Source organism: Pogona vitticeps, chromosome 1, assembly GCF_051106095.1.
Source record: "Pogona vitticeps strain Pit_001003342236 chromosome 1, PviZW2.1, whole genome shotgun sequence".
Classification (NCBI taxonomy): domain Eukaryota; kingdom Metazoa; phylum Chordata; class Lepidosauria; order Squamata; family Agamidae; genus Pogona; species Pogona vitticeps.
Window position 1 is genome coordinate 20,039,507 of NC_135783.1, and position 15,325 is coordinate 20,054,831.

At 39.9% G+C, this 15,325-nt stretch overlaps 1 protein-coding gene across 3 annotated transcripts in view; it reads left to right on the forward strand.

The window, feature by feature from the left end:
• Positions 1-15,325, forward strand: part of LOC110080739 (ribosomal RNA processing protein 36 homolog) — a 35,283-nt gene that overhangs the window by 3,318 nt on the left and 16,640 nt on the right. For all 3 annotated transcript variants that reach the window (XM_020796876.3, XM_020796877.3, XM_020796878.3), the window contains exon 2: positions 1,761-2,230. In XM_020796876.3, coding sequence (XP_020652535.3) covers positions 1,804-2,230 — 427 coding nt within the window. In that variant the 5' untranslated portion in view covers positions 1,761-1,803. The remainder of the gene's footprint in view (positions 1-1,760; positions 2,231-15,325) is intronic.

The following is a 15,325-nucleotide window of genomic DNA, read 5'->3' on the forward strand; positions in this document are numbered from 1 at the left end:
AATCGCATATCATCACTGTAGTTGAGAGAACATTTATTCTACACTCTAGATGAGCCAATTCAGACAGATTATTAATGTTTGGAGAAAGAAGTTGTTTTAAACTCATAGTCCTGCTTGGATGATGTTTCATGGCCATGCATAGTTGTACATGGTGGCCTGATAGGCTATTCAGCATATCTTCCATAGCCCAACCACAAAGACAAAAAGATATGTGGTTCTTGTACACAATACTTTCATTAGACCACTGGAAAAACACAAACATAAACTAGTTTTCAAACTATACAAGGTCTTCTTCAACTTGGGCACTATAAAGCTATGGATGATGCAGAACAAAATTGAATTTATAAAAACATTTTGACATTATTGTGTATTGAGTTGCACAAGGTGGCACCCAATAGGTAATGCCTGCAATGGTTTCTTAACTTTAGACCAGTGGTCCCTAACCTTTTCCCAACCACGGACGGTTGGGGGTGTGTGGCGCATCCACAGGGGAGCGGAGCTCGCGCATGCATATGCACACGTTGCACTGGAGGGGCCTCACATGCATGCACACAAGCGCAGTCATGGGTGGAACATGCTCACGTGCATGTGCACAGTGTGAGCGCAGGGGATGGGACATGCTCACGCCTGTGCGCAACAGTGCTTACGGGGATGCTCACGGGGATAGGAGATCTATGTCTGCGGCCCAGTCCTGGATAGGCCGCGGACCGCTGCCGGGTCACGGACTGGGGGTTGAGGACCTCTGTTTTAGACAATTCACCTTTAAAAGTTGCACGGGTTGTGTTAAAGCAGTATAAAAATCCAATAAGATTTTGATGATTATCTTTATTTCCAAGTAAACAGGCATAATATTGTCGTCTACAACTTGTATCAAATGTAGGAGCAGACATAATATATTACATATTGGCTTTTTTGTGTGTAGAATTTCGAGGTGAAAATATAGGGCCCTGGAAGAACTAAACAATTGCTATTCTCGAAATTCCACAGAGTTCCATTCCAAGGAAGGCATCCCTTAATGAATAAAGATGGGCACGACTTAAGTCGGCCTGGGGTGATGAAATTTATCAACATGGCACCACAGGTGCTGCACAGTCCCTCTCCCCACCCACTCCTGGCTGGCTGTCCCCCTTCCAAGCCCCCATGTGCTGCCTGGGTTGTCATCCTTTGCTAGCTGCCCAGTCCAAGAAAGAAGCTCAGGCTTCCGTTTTCTGGCTTTGGCAGTCAACCACTCAATGGCTGCACAGGGAGAATCCCCGTCCTGCCTCCTCATCTGAATGGTCAGCTGTCAGAGGAAGTGGGGAAGGCAAACTGGCAAAGGGGGGGATAACCCAGACAGTACACAAAGGCTTGTGAGTGGGCCAGCCAGCCATGAGGTGGGGAGAGAGGTGCCATGCCGATGAATTTCATCTCCCGGGCTGCCTTAAGTCATGCCAAACTCTAATAAGTGTACAATGGAAGATATATATATGCTTAGGAGATGACAGGATTTAATGGATGCACAACTTGATACAGTACAGTACTCTTTTTTTGTACTGTAATGTGTCTACTACCATAATTTTTACTAACATAGCAATATTACCACATACTGCCCTTTCAGGGTAAAAGTCTTTCACTTTGCAAAATCACTTTTGGTGAAGTTATTTCTAATCCTGTATTGCATGTGCCCAGTTGGCATTCAGACCAAGGAGTTGAGGTAGATGATCAGAGATGTTGGTTAAACTTTGATGTGTCAAAAAACTAATGAGAAGCTTCTCTTTCAGCTTGAGGCCAAAGAGCTGAAGGATCCAAAATACTCAAAGCCTTATGAAGGAGCTACGTGGGAATAAAAATGGGGGCCACCCCCGAAAGGTTTCCTCCTCTGGTAAGGACAGTAGCACCCCTCCAGGACAGACATCAGAAGAGAGTGGGCAGATCAACATCCTAAACTCTAAACTGTTGGCTCAAAAGCGACCTCTACACAATTTGAACAGTACAGGAGGCAACACTGCAGGAAGCGCTGATGATGCTAAAAGGCCAAAATTGTTACCTGAAGTGATTTCTCCTGGCCAAGAATCTGAAGACGAGGAGTCAGATGATGGTGATTATGAGAGAAGAGAGAGTGATAATGATGACAGTGATGATACAAGCAGTGAGGAGGAAGATGATGTAACTGGTAGTGACGCCTCAGAAAGTAGCAGTGAAGACCATGAGAAAACAAGCCGGCCTTCTTCAAGGTCTGATTTAACAAAAGGTAAATGCTGAAGCCTCGAAAAATTCAATAAATTGTGCATCTCTGTGTCACCTATGAGCAGTTCTGAGCTTTTTCTTTCTCTGGTGGCTTTTGCTTCTAATTAATCATTTCTGATGTAGTTATGCTAGTAACTGTTAATTTGTATTAAGACCACCATACATTTGTGCTTCTGATTACTGCTCTGCTTGTTGCATAATAGGCCAGCATAGCTGCCTTACATCTTCTGCTGTGCCATATGTTTCATGCTTCTTCTGCCAGCATTGAGGCTGTCTTTTGTTTTTGTGCAATATGCTGTGTTTCTATATGCTCTGCGCAGATATCAAAGAGGTTGGGGATCAACCAATTGAATAACTTCCAGCAACTGTAATGGAAACATCTTGTTAGGATACGAGTATTTATGACTTTTTCTGTAATAAAAATATAGAGTAAGCAGTTCTGGACTTGTAAAATGAAGGACAATGTAAATGTTAACATTCCGGGTGCTAACGTGATCTTGTCAATTTTTGCAACAGCAAACAAGATAGATCAGTATTGCCCCAACTGCAGATTGGAATCTGGGGAAGAAAGACTTGGAGAATCATGGCTTGCCCTGGATCACTGAATGATCATAGATGAGGAAGAGAGATTTGAACTGTTTCATACATTAGTTACTGCGTTATGCCAGTTCTAATTTATTGCCAAATCATCAGTGCCATGGCCTCAGTATGGGTTTGTCTTTTAGTTAGACATTGCATTACATTTTCTCGCTATGTTAGGGGATTAGTCTCCTAAAAGAGTTCTCCCTGACCTCATCTGTTGAGCTGTTTGAAAGCTACTGGAAGTTGAAATTGTTGGTGTGATTGAAAAACTACAGTCTCTAAAGCCTACTAACAGATCAAATAAGTAGGACAGGCTGGTTTTCCTTATGTTGGCCTGACAATGGCTGAAATCCTGTTGGTTGGTGTAGTAATTTGCATCTAGAGTATGGCCAGTGGATAATTACTGAGTCATCTCATCCATAAGTTCCATTAATCCAATGGGTCTATTCTAGTCCTGTTAACCAACAGGATTTCAGCCAATCAATTAGAAAGGTAATCAGACTTGATTTGTACATGTGAGATATTATGACAATGCCAACTTGTCTTATCTCAGATCAGTGGTTCTTAACCTTTGTTACTCGGATGCTTTTGTACTGCAACTCCCAGAAACCCCAGTCAGGACAGCTGGTGGTGAAGGCTTCTGGGAGTTGCAGTCCAAAACTCCTGAGTAACCCAAGGTTAAGAACCAGTGATCTCAGATGATTCTGAAATAGTCATTTGAAATAATTTACCATTGGTTTCAGAGCTGAAATCCATTCTGCTACTTCCCCCAGACTTGAGGCAAGGTGTAGAAAATTCAGAGACAAGGCAGACTGAACAGTGAAAAAGGATTAGGATACAAATGTAGTTACTGAAAATAACTATATATGTGAGTCTTGCTGACTGTTGCAGATAGCATCTGACTTTCTAATAAATCAGCGAAGTTGTTACATAAAAGTCGCATTTGCCTCTTGGTAATTGTGCAGATTCCCTCTCATTGTTAGGCCTGTTGAGAATTGACGGAAGTCTGGAGTCCTAAATGCATGCTTCAGGCCTCAGCGAAAACTCCAGTTTAGTCTCTTCCACAGAATGAGCTTATTAGGCATTGTGGAACTGTCAAGAACAAGCTGCCTGGAGCATTAATGAAGAACAAATGATGCCACTCAAAACATGTTTTTCCATCTTGAAAATGTCCTTCCTAAATGCAATAATAATGTGGCATGATATTTGCATGTTTCAGAAAGACTTCCTAAGGCAGACTTTTAAGTTGGCATTGAAATTCTTGGTTCACAGTGCACAAAAACAAGACTTCCTGTGATGAAGTCTCTAAAACTGATATAGGCATTTTAAGATTCAAGCCATCAGAATTTTGTTTGTTTACCTTCCAAAAACATGGGATGAAATGAAAAGCCATGCAACTTAAATATATTCAAAATGTGCTTTATTTATTTATTTACTTATTTTGTATCCTTTATAGGCTGCCTTTTTCCAAGTGACTTTACAGTGTTGAAATAATGAGTCTTCACTGTTTGTTATTGCTGCTGCCACCTCCTTCTGTTTTCAGTTTTCCAAGCGTCCATGTTTTTATCAGCTTTGTGAAGCCCAGAAATGGATTCAAATGATAACTGAGATCCATTTTATATTGGATGTGCTACTAAGAGCTACATCTCTAAGAAAATTTCCAGTTATCGCAAAAATCTTAATTAAAAAAATATTGAGAGTTGGCGGATCTGAGTGAAGCTTTTACATGAATTAAAAAATGGTTGATGTACCACAAACAAAGCACAATTATAAATAGCAGCGTGGTTCATTGGGAAGGTGTCTAATGAGTTCAGCGGGGACATGGATTAAGTCTAATTTAGCATAATAAATTAATCTAGAAGAGGGAGCAAAGACCACTAATGAAATTCAAATATAAAAATAGGAGGAGGTGAGAACATCATCATTTGACATACAAATCATAATAGGCAGCTGTATGGTGGTACAGAAGATGGGCACATAAAGTTGTTCTTTTGAAGAGAATAAATCATTAGGAACAAATTAATTTTAAATACGGATCAGGAAGAAAGATGTATAGAAGGATGGGTGCAAGAATGTATACGGATAGAGACTGGTGCAGAGCTGGTGCTCCTTCTGTAATCTCTTTCGTGGTCTCTCAACCTGCCAAATACATGTGTTTGTTGTAGGAAAGATGTTGACTTAATGTATATATTTTATATTGGAAGCCGCCCAGAGTGGTAGAGTGTATCAGATGGGCGGGATATAAATCAAATCAAATCAATCAATCAATCAATCAATCAATCAATAATACAGAAAGAGAGGCAACTCCTTAGACATCCTAATGTTGTAGCTGGTATTAATTTAGTAGTAAATTTATCCAGGATGAACAGTGTCCTTGGCAATAAAGAAAATATAGGTTTCTATCCCAGGAAACTTACAGTCTGTACTTGGCCATGTTAGGTTGACAGTGGACTTCAGAAACATGGATGGAAAATATAAATGAGAGCAAGATTGCAAACTGTTCATTTCAATTGCATGTACAGTACTTAAGTTTAGCTTTAGAAAAGATGAGGATTAAGGAGTTGGGCTCAAGGTGTCATAGGTAAAAGATATGAAGAAAGCATCACGAGACCTCCCTAAACTTTAATTTGGTTTTGAATGCTAAGCAAGGTGGACAAAAATCAATGATTTTTTAAAAAATAAAATTGATTAAAATCACAACTTGTTAAAAAAATCCATTAAAAATTAATTATGGTTTAAATGAATTTGATTTAGATCAAATATACCCTGAAGCTGAGGAGAGTCAGTTCTGGCAGACCTTGGAAGGCTCGTTTTTAAAGGGAGCTCATTGTAGTCCTAATTGTTGGCAACCAGGTTTTTACTGTCATCCCTCAAATTGCGTAAGTCACTTCTTGCGCAATTAATAACTTTGAACATTGTATTGCATTGACCTTGCCACCAAGCCAGAAAAATACAGGGAAAAACTTTTTTGGTCCCTCTCGTGGCCCTTTCTGTTATTATACCTTGCAAATATTTACACAAATGCAAAAAAACAAACAAACAAAAAAAACACTTTCCTGACTATTCAGGATTCATAACAGATACCATGAAATGTGAAAAATTGCTATCTAGCTATTGCTAGAAGCTTAAGAAATCTTTAATAACTTCTGAAGGTAAAAAAAGTATGAAAGAGCAGGCCAGGTAGGTGGGGCTCGTCAGCCATGGAAGGCAGCCCATCTAGCAGAAGGAAAACTCCAATTTCAAACCTCCACTGCCTTGTGGCTATATCCACTCTTGGAAAAGGCTTCAGGAGTTAACCTCGTGGCAAAATCCGGAGCTGGAGTCCCGAAGGCAGCATGTGTCCTTCTGCCAACTCCTGTGACATTGCTGGAACCAGTTGTATTGGCTCTTGCCTTTCCATTGGACCATTTCAGCAATGTGGAGAGGGGGGGTCTGCTGCTTGGGTAACAGCCTATCCTCCATATTACCTTACCCGGGCTTCATGCTCTGGAGAGGACACTCCTCGATTCAGAGCATGTTACCATAGTCTCTCGAGACTGAAGGATGCCTACGCTATGAAGGTAACTAGAAAACATTACCCAGTTACATTGCTTTTAGTATAACATTCTAATAACAAAAAGTAATTAGTTGCAAGTAACTCATTGTATCTCACTAGCTACTGCCAAAGTGTGGGTGTTGATTAATACTGAATTTGTTTATCCTTGATGTGATATTACCAGAGAACACCAAGAACCTCTAGGTAGGGATAGAAGAGAGGGATAACATAACAAAGGTAGTGTTCTAATAGAACCTTTCAGACAGAAATGGTAAAGTAGACCTTTGGTCTAGATGGGTGGGATAGAAATGTAATTAAATAAATAAATAGATAGATAGATAGATAGATAGATAGATAGATAGATAGATAGATAGATAGATAGATAGATAGATAGATAGATAGATAGATAGATAGATAGATAAATAAATAAATAAATAAATAAATAAATAAATAAATAAATAGGGAGCAGGTGGTCTTTGGAATAAAAAGAGCAAGGGAGCTAGAGAAGTGAATTTCACACTGAATTTCCTGTCTGTATGAGCATGTTCTAGTTTGGTGCTCCATAAAATATGGATTGGGTGCCGAGGTTTACCATTGTTTGTCTGCTATTTACATTCTTCTCTTGTCGTGTTCTGGTATCAGGACAGCAAATTTTGTGACAATTGGCTGCTATTCAAATAGAGTATAGAAGTATACAGAAAGAGTGAAAAGTAATAAATATATTGAATGCATGACTTCTGCAGTAGTGTTTTAAATTTGGATTGTATATATTTTTAGTAAAAGCTCTAAGGATGAAAAGCCTAAGGAAGGACCCCAGTTATCATGAAGATAATAAAGTGAGTCTGGAGGCTCTAATTGCAGTTTTGTTTTATAGTGGTTCTGTAGTGCATTAATACATGTCTAGTGCTTTAGAGAGATTTCAATCTATATTAGGCAAACGCTGGTGATGAAAGCACAAGAGGAGACAGTGTAGGATGAGGATTAATAATATAAATCAAAATGAGTTATAGTGGATGAATTCAGTTTTGTGATTTGCAAAAAGGAGATTTCAATGAGGAGGAATAGACTGAGCTGCCAGCTTAGGAAAGCTTTGGAATGCTACTCAACTGTAGTTTGAACTGTAGGAAATGGAGTGCAGTTCTTCTCGCTCACACACCCAGCTTCCATAGGTTAGCAAATGTGACTATAGTAAAATTGGCACAGTTGTTTCTTCTGAACTTTTAGTAGAGGGCAACTGCTTCTACTGCTCAGAACTTTGCCATATTTTCAGTGCTAGGAATTGCAGAGAATAGATTTTTAATTAAACTTCTTTTAAGCAAGCAAGCTTAAACATCAGATTTGAATAATGAGTTTTTAATCAGCTTTTCCATTTGTATTGCACTAGATTTCTGGAGAAATGTAGTTTCTCCCTGGTAGATGTAGCCATGAGACAATCTAATGTTTTGCAAATTGCACAAAAATCAGTACCTCTTTTTGGCATTTAGCAATGACTTTATCCAGGTAATTGAAGCAAATGAATGCTGTAAGATTCTCAGATTCATAACAATTGCTCTTTTGAGAGTGTGAATGCATTCACTCAGAAGCCATACTGAGTTCAGGAAGGACTTATTCCCGATCCAACATGCTTAGGATATAAACTTGAATATGTTGGACAGTATTGAATCTTTAATTCTTTTCTGTTGTGCAGCCTGAAATGTCAGATCTTGGTACTTATCATTAGGACCAGAAGCAGACCCAGTTGGTGAACTTGACTTTCATCCTGACTGTAACTTGCAGCTAAAATGTTTGGCCCAACTGTGCATGTGTGAAATCTAATCCATGCTGAACAGGACTGCTTCCATTCTTATTAAGTGGAGCTTGGCTTTGATAACTAGTTTTGCCAGTTCTCTTCACCAGGAACATCCCCTCCTTCACCTACTGGATCAAATCCTGCACTAAAGGAATACTGTCCTGATGCAATCTATATTGTACTTCAAATAAGTTTTCTAACAAAAAAAAAATCAGAATCAATTTAAGCAAAAGATTCCAGTCCTTCTGTTCTTTTAAAAAACATGTCTTTTCTATCACTTCTTTTTATAGGCAGCAGCGTACACCAAAGATCCAATTTTCATGTCATTATCTGTATTTTAAAAGTATATATTGCTTCTGCTGGGTAAGAATTACAACTTACTAGCCATCCTTCGATTAGGCATCCTTCAGTCTCAAGAGACTATGATAACGTGCTCTGTATGGAGGACTTGGAACAGTGTCTAGTGTGGCTGAGAAGGCCAATTCGAGAGTGACAATCTCTTCCACACTGAAGACAAATACAGTCTGTCCCCTGTCCAGCTGATTTTGCTGGTCTCGGGACGGCCTCTTGGCCTCGGACTGCTGGACAAAGGTCTCTTCAAATTGGGAGAAGCCATGATGCACTGCCTGCCTCCAGGCTGAACGCTCAGATGTCAGTTTCCCATCTGTTGTGGTCCATTCCTAAGGCCTTCAGATCCCGCTTGTAGATATCCTTCTGTCGCAGCTGTGGTCTCCCTCTGGGGTGATTTCCCTGCACTAATTCTCCATACAGGAGATCTTTTGGAATCTGACCTTCAGCCATTCTCACGACATGCCTGAACCAACGTAGACGTCGCTGTTTCAGTAATACATACATGCTAAAAATTCCAGCTTGTTCTAGGACTACTAGCTATCCTATCTTTCACTATTAAGCATTTGGGACCAGATAGTTTGCTTGGTTCTTCTGCTTGGCCCTGTGTTTGTTGTCTTAGAAGAAGGGTGGGCAAAATGCAGCCCTTCCCAGTGTTATTTTGCATAGGGCCGGAGAGCCACTCTTTGCCCACCTCTGCCTTAGAAGTGACTGCTATATCCAAGAGTATAATAAGGGTAACCATGAGAAAGAAAGAAATGTAAGAGAACACATTCTACAAGAGCAAGCCTGAAAGATTTAGAGAATAAAGGCTTTAAGGGTATAGCCGATTTGGGGTGAATGAGAAAGAAAATGCACCGAATAGGAAAGGTAAAGAACAATGTAGGAGGAGAAAAAGGAGAAAGGATTAAGCAGAGAGCAAAAAGAAACAGGAATGAAGAACAAATAGTGGGAAAGCATCTGGTCGGTAGGAAATGAAGAAGGAGAGAACAAAAAGTATGAGGAAGATGATATAGTTTACATTCTTTTGGTATAAAATACATCAGATAGAAAGTATGTCACAGCTGACTGGTTGCTAATAGCATGCATAAAATTGTGCTGTGCATTAGAAATTGGTAGACCATGTCAGCCCCAAAATCCCATCTAGACCAAAGCTTTCTTGCGAGCCTGAGGGCCATTCCATATCTGATTGCTGTGTAAGTGAAAGTTCTGTACACAGCCTTCCTAATCTGCAGACCTGAAAGAAAAATAAAAAGACTTGCATTTCAGGGACATGAAAGAAAAAGTGTTAACAGCTGGTGATGGGCTTCCATGGGAACTAAGATGGCCCAAGAAAGGTCAGTGGTGGTAGAGGAAATGACTCATCCAGATTCCCCTGAGCTGGGAGAGGTAAGGTGATTCTAGCCAGACAGCTCCTAGCTACTGATAAAAAAGTCATCATGCATTTGCCTCTGTTTTTCATTCCCCTGGGCATAGATTATAGTTGGCAAAAAAGGACATAATGAGTGGTGGGCGAAACCCCAGGCATGTTAGAAGTAAAAGCTAATAAGATCTATGCACAAACACCAGTTAAGTAAGTTTGAAACACAATTTGCTCAATAATAAGCCTCATTTGGAAGCATAAACTATGTGAGAAGCTGGAAGAAATGTGTTTTTTTGGGCTTTGCAAGAATATTAATGGTAGCTCCCTAGATATCTCATGTGAAAATTGGATCCAGGGAAGCACTGGCAGAAGAGGATGGGTGATCTTCTTAATTTGTTCTTTATGTAGCAGCCCCGTCCTTACCACAGGCAGTCCATAAATGTTTCTGAGAGTCAGAGGACCCCATTCAGTACAGTGGGGTGTGGGTGTTACAGTGTGACTGAGAGGGACTGAGAGATTAATGGAAAGTCAGATGTAGAGTATCAAATTGTTGACAATTCTCCCTTCCTCTTCAGCTGTTCCCACCAGTTGGCACCACAGCCCATCCTATTTAGCCTAGAACCTTGAGTTGTATTTTGGGGTGGAGTCTCAGGAGGCTGATGAAGGGCAGGAAGATCACTTTCTGCCAGTGTTTTTTCTTATATATTGGAAAACACAATGCTGAGATACTTAGGACATTCTGCAGTGGATGATTTGCATAATTTACTGCTGGATCCGAGAATGGCTTTTGCAGGGAATATTTCATAATTCGTCGTATAATTCAGTTTGCTTAAATTATTTATTTATTTCAGTTTATATACCACATCAAGAGTGCAACGCACACTCTGGGCAGTTTACAGCAAAGCATAAAAATAAAGAATAAATTCAAAACAATATACAAATACATATCAACCAACAATGAAATCAAACACACAAACAAACCACTGAACTAGCTAACGTATGTTAAGATAAATAAACAATTAAAAACGACATGGATATCACAGGCAAGATCACTAATAACAGACAACTTTAAACAGTTTTTCTTTTCATTAACGTCTTGAAAACTACTAAATTTATTCCAGCGGTGTGGGGCCACAACTGGAAAGCCAATTCCTGATGTTCACTCTTTTGGCATCCTTTGGAGTTATTATTTCAACATCCTAGACTGCAAAGAGCATGTGGGATGGATATCTGTTTTGTAGGATAAACATTCTGACAGCTATTGAGATCCTAAATTCTGGTTTTGTGTTTTTACCTTCCTGAACATCTCTCTTAATATTGCAGTGATAAGTCTCAGTCCTTGACTCGTCTTCTTTTCCTTTACATTTATTTTGTGGACATTTTGTTTCTTTTAACCTAAACGACTTTGATCTCTTCCCACCCATTTGTCTTCCTCCCCCTTTAATTAGTTTTAAACAAGGAGAGTTGAACAGAAGATCAGCTTGAGCAATGGACCATTTGTTTATTTAATAGTATAGGTTTTCAATTTTATTTTTCAGCCCTTTTCTTATGCACTCATATACTACTTTGTCTTCTTGTGTCTGCTGTTGAATATAGTAGAAAGGATTTTATTGACTGGACCGCAGTAGATTTCTAATCTTTCCCCAGAAATATCTCAGATAATTTAGCGGCCATTAACTTCAGAGCATTCTATATCCTTCTTCCTATTGTGCCTCGTTGTGAATGTGCCAATACTGCTTCTTATTTACTGTACTGTCACCTTCCCGACTAGTTGATTTCAGTCCTATGGCAATTCCTCAGTTTTCTTAGTCTGGAATAACTTGCCTTAATGACATGGCAAGTTATATTTGCTCCCCATGTTATATCAGGAGCAAATGATAACTTTTATTCATCAGGCTTACAGACGTCTATAAATCTGTATAGCTGGGCACCATTTGAATGCTGTTGTTCTTGATCTGTTCTCCGAATCTGTAAGCCAGCATGACCAAGTAACTTTCACAGCTCTATTCAAAAACAGTGCTGCTAAACTTGGGAGCTCGACTTAAACTGCCGTTGCTAACAACAGTTGATAGCCCTCCAGAGTGTACCCATTCTCACTTTGAAAGTCACGTTTTTGTAATGTGCCACCAAATCTCATTCAGATTACAACAACCCTAATAGGGTTTTCAAGGTATGTCAGATATTTAAGGAGTGTTTTTACCGTTGCCACTCCCCAGTGAGTTTAAATGATCAAGGTGGGATTTGAACCCAGGTCTCTTGAGTCCTAATTAGACACTGTATCCACAACACCACACAGGCTCTATTAAAATCCATTAATAATGTTATAAATACATTATATCCACATGCATTTCCCGGTGGTAATTATTTGTCGTAAGACTAAGTGAAATTAGGAAAAATTGTGCTTAAAAGCCATGTTTTGGGGAGGGATGGGAATGAATGAGGGGGGAGTGGTTTAAATAGCATATACTTCACCAACCTGATGAACTCATTGGGTTGAGCTGAAGCTGGCTAGAAGTAACAGTAGTTGCAGCCCAGTGTATCTGAAGGGTACCGTGTTGGGGAAGGTTAGCCTCAGAGAAGATGGCTGTTCAATCATAAAGCACAATATCGAAGAAGTCATTGAGATAGCAGTGGGAGAAAAAGGCAAAAGCTCAAGGAAAAATGAGGAGGTAGATCCACTGGTGTCCCAGGGATGGATTTGTGGCAAATCCCAGAAAGAAACTTAATGAGAAGATATAGAACCCATTCATATTTCCAATTCTTATTCTTTTTCTCCCTCAAATATTAAGGGATATTTGCAGTATTTTAAAAGTTAAAAAGTAGCAGTGACTAAGCATCCTTTAACAGCTTGGGGATCCTCTTCCCATAACTCCTAAAGGAAGTAGGGGGCTCCACAATGGATAGGAATGTGGGATTTCCAGTATGTGGTCAAAATCCAATAGCTCTCTTGGTCAGATAGACCTTAATGGGGATTACAACACAAAACGGTCAAATGTTACTTTCATGGTTTGTACCAAACACTTGCAATGTTGGTCGACTAACAACCGTTCATGTTCAGTTAACTGTGTCTCTTCTAATCTTTCCTAGAGTTCTGCTCCCATCTTTTTTACATTGACCGCTCAACATCCTTTTCTCTTTCTTTCTCTCTCAAGCTTCATCAGCAGCCACAACAGCCCTTTTCTGTAATGGCACCCCTCTGGTCTTTAGTCCTCTAGCACAGTGTGCCAAGGATTTGGCTAAGCTAAACCCAAGCAAGGGGAGGCGGACACGAGTGTCCTCTGTCATAGTAGCTTACAAACACAGTTCAGAAGAGTTTACCATCCCTGTAAATGGTAGACGTGGGCTGTTGCATACAGAGCTTTTATCCTCAGATAAATCATAGAATCATAGAAAAGTGAAATTGGGAGGGATCTCCAAGGCCATCAAGTCCAACTCCCTGCTGAATGGAGGAATACAATACAAAATACAAAAAGATAAAGGGATGTGTGCCTTCTTATACCTAGTTGTCTATACAGAGTCAGCATTTTGTGAAGCTCATTGATGCCTGGAAGTGTCTCATTTTTACCCCTGCCCGAGAACCAAATTAAAGGACAGAATGACCATGGCATTTTGGGCATCTGTAACACTTCTGTTGTTATTGTTATGTGCCATCAAGTCACCTCCAACTTATAGAGACCCTGTGAATGAGCAATCTTCAAGGTATCCTGTCTTCAGCTCCCCTGCTTTTTGAAACTCAACCCAGTGGCTTCCTTTAGGGAGTTAGTCCATCTGGTATTTGGTTTTCCTCCTTTCCTGCTGCATTCTACCTTTCCCAGCTTTTTGTCTTTTCTAGAGGATCCTGCCTCTCATAATGTTCGCTAAGTAGGACAGCCTTAGTTTCAACATTTTGCCTCCAGAAACAGTTCAGGTTTGATTTGATCTTATAGAGGTGACAGGTGATTGCATATATGCTGCTTAAGGATCAGCAAGGGAATAAATTCCTGATAGTATGGCTGATGTCATAATATTAGTTAAGTAGATAATGGTGGTAAAAATAGCATCTGGACTAGATACAGGGAGGGGCCATCTGTTGTGACTGACCTGTTGTTGTGCAGACATATTTGAGATGAAAAGGACTCTCTGGAAGTGAGACAGGGCCTCACAGCTTGTGTGAGAGAAGCAGTTTTAATCCCAAATTGATAGTGAGTCATTGATGTTACATTTCAGCAGGAGGTGACAAGTCCACAGCTTGCTTTTGGGAGCCTGGACTGCAGTGGGCGACTCCAGGAGACCAGTCTGAGGCTTTTCAATATGTTTCTTAACTTTACTTGGGAAACTATTATGTAGTCAAGAATACTTGACATAAAGCCTTCTCCTGTGAGACCCCTGTCCAAAGTACTGAAATAGTGAAATTGTGTATTAGAGCTTGGCTTACTTAGACGATGCATCACATGGTATTTTATATAGTTGGTAGAACCATGTGCATGTCAAGTGCTCAGCAGATTCTGCTACAGTGTGGTATATACAGTATTTGTTTGCAATGTGTTCTGATACTCAAATATTGAAAGGATTTGTGTAAGGACTACACTTACTGGTATTGTCTCAGGTTAATGAAGATAGTTGCGGAGGTTCCTATGCTATTTATCTAAGGCCATCTTAGAATCATAAAATCATAGAATAATGAAGTTGGAAGGGGCCTATAAGGCCATTCAGTCCAACCCCCTGCCCCCTGCTAGTGTAAGTCCAGAGGATAAAGATGTTACGAATGATATTAGTGTATTGGCATATCTACGGTAGTGCACTTTTCTCTGAAGATACAAGCTATTTGAAGTAATTTCTAATGAGAACATGGGAGCAGAAAGTGGCGCCTAGAATACTGTGATCGTGAAAAATCTTAGAATTTTAGAGCCAGGAGGAAGCCCAAGGGTTATCTGTTCACCAATGATAATATTCTTGATGGGTTTATATCCATCGCAGGTTACAAGCCATGATGGGGATGTATAATCTCCAAGCTTAAAAGGAAGGTACCCCAAAATACCAGATGCAGGGGAATAATTGTTTCGTGTGCTCCCAGAGGCATCTGATGAGGCCACTGTCAGATACAGGAATCTGGACTAGATGGGCCCTTTACCTGATCCAGCAGGGCTCTTCTTATGTTTTTATATCTGCAGGTAGTATTGGTGTATGGCCTCTCTGCATCAGAGTGAGAAATATGTCACCCTCCAAATTTGGTTGGACTACAGCTCCCATTGGCTCTCATTGTTGTTTATGTTGGCTATAATTAATGGGAGTTGCAACCCAGCAACATCTAAAAACTGCATATTTTTCACTTCTGCTTCATATTCATAGTTGCTAGGATAGTGCTCTCTGGGAGATTAATTTTTTTTTCTTAAGAAGTCAACAGTATCTGGAAGTAATTAGGGGTATTGGTAGCATAAAGCTTGAGTATTCAGTGCTCATAGAAGTACTTTATACGGTGGCAGTGCCAATCTCAAATGATAGG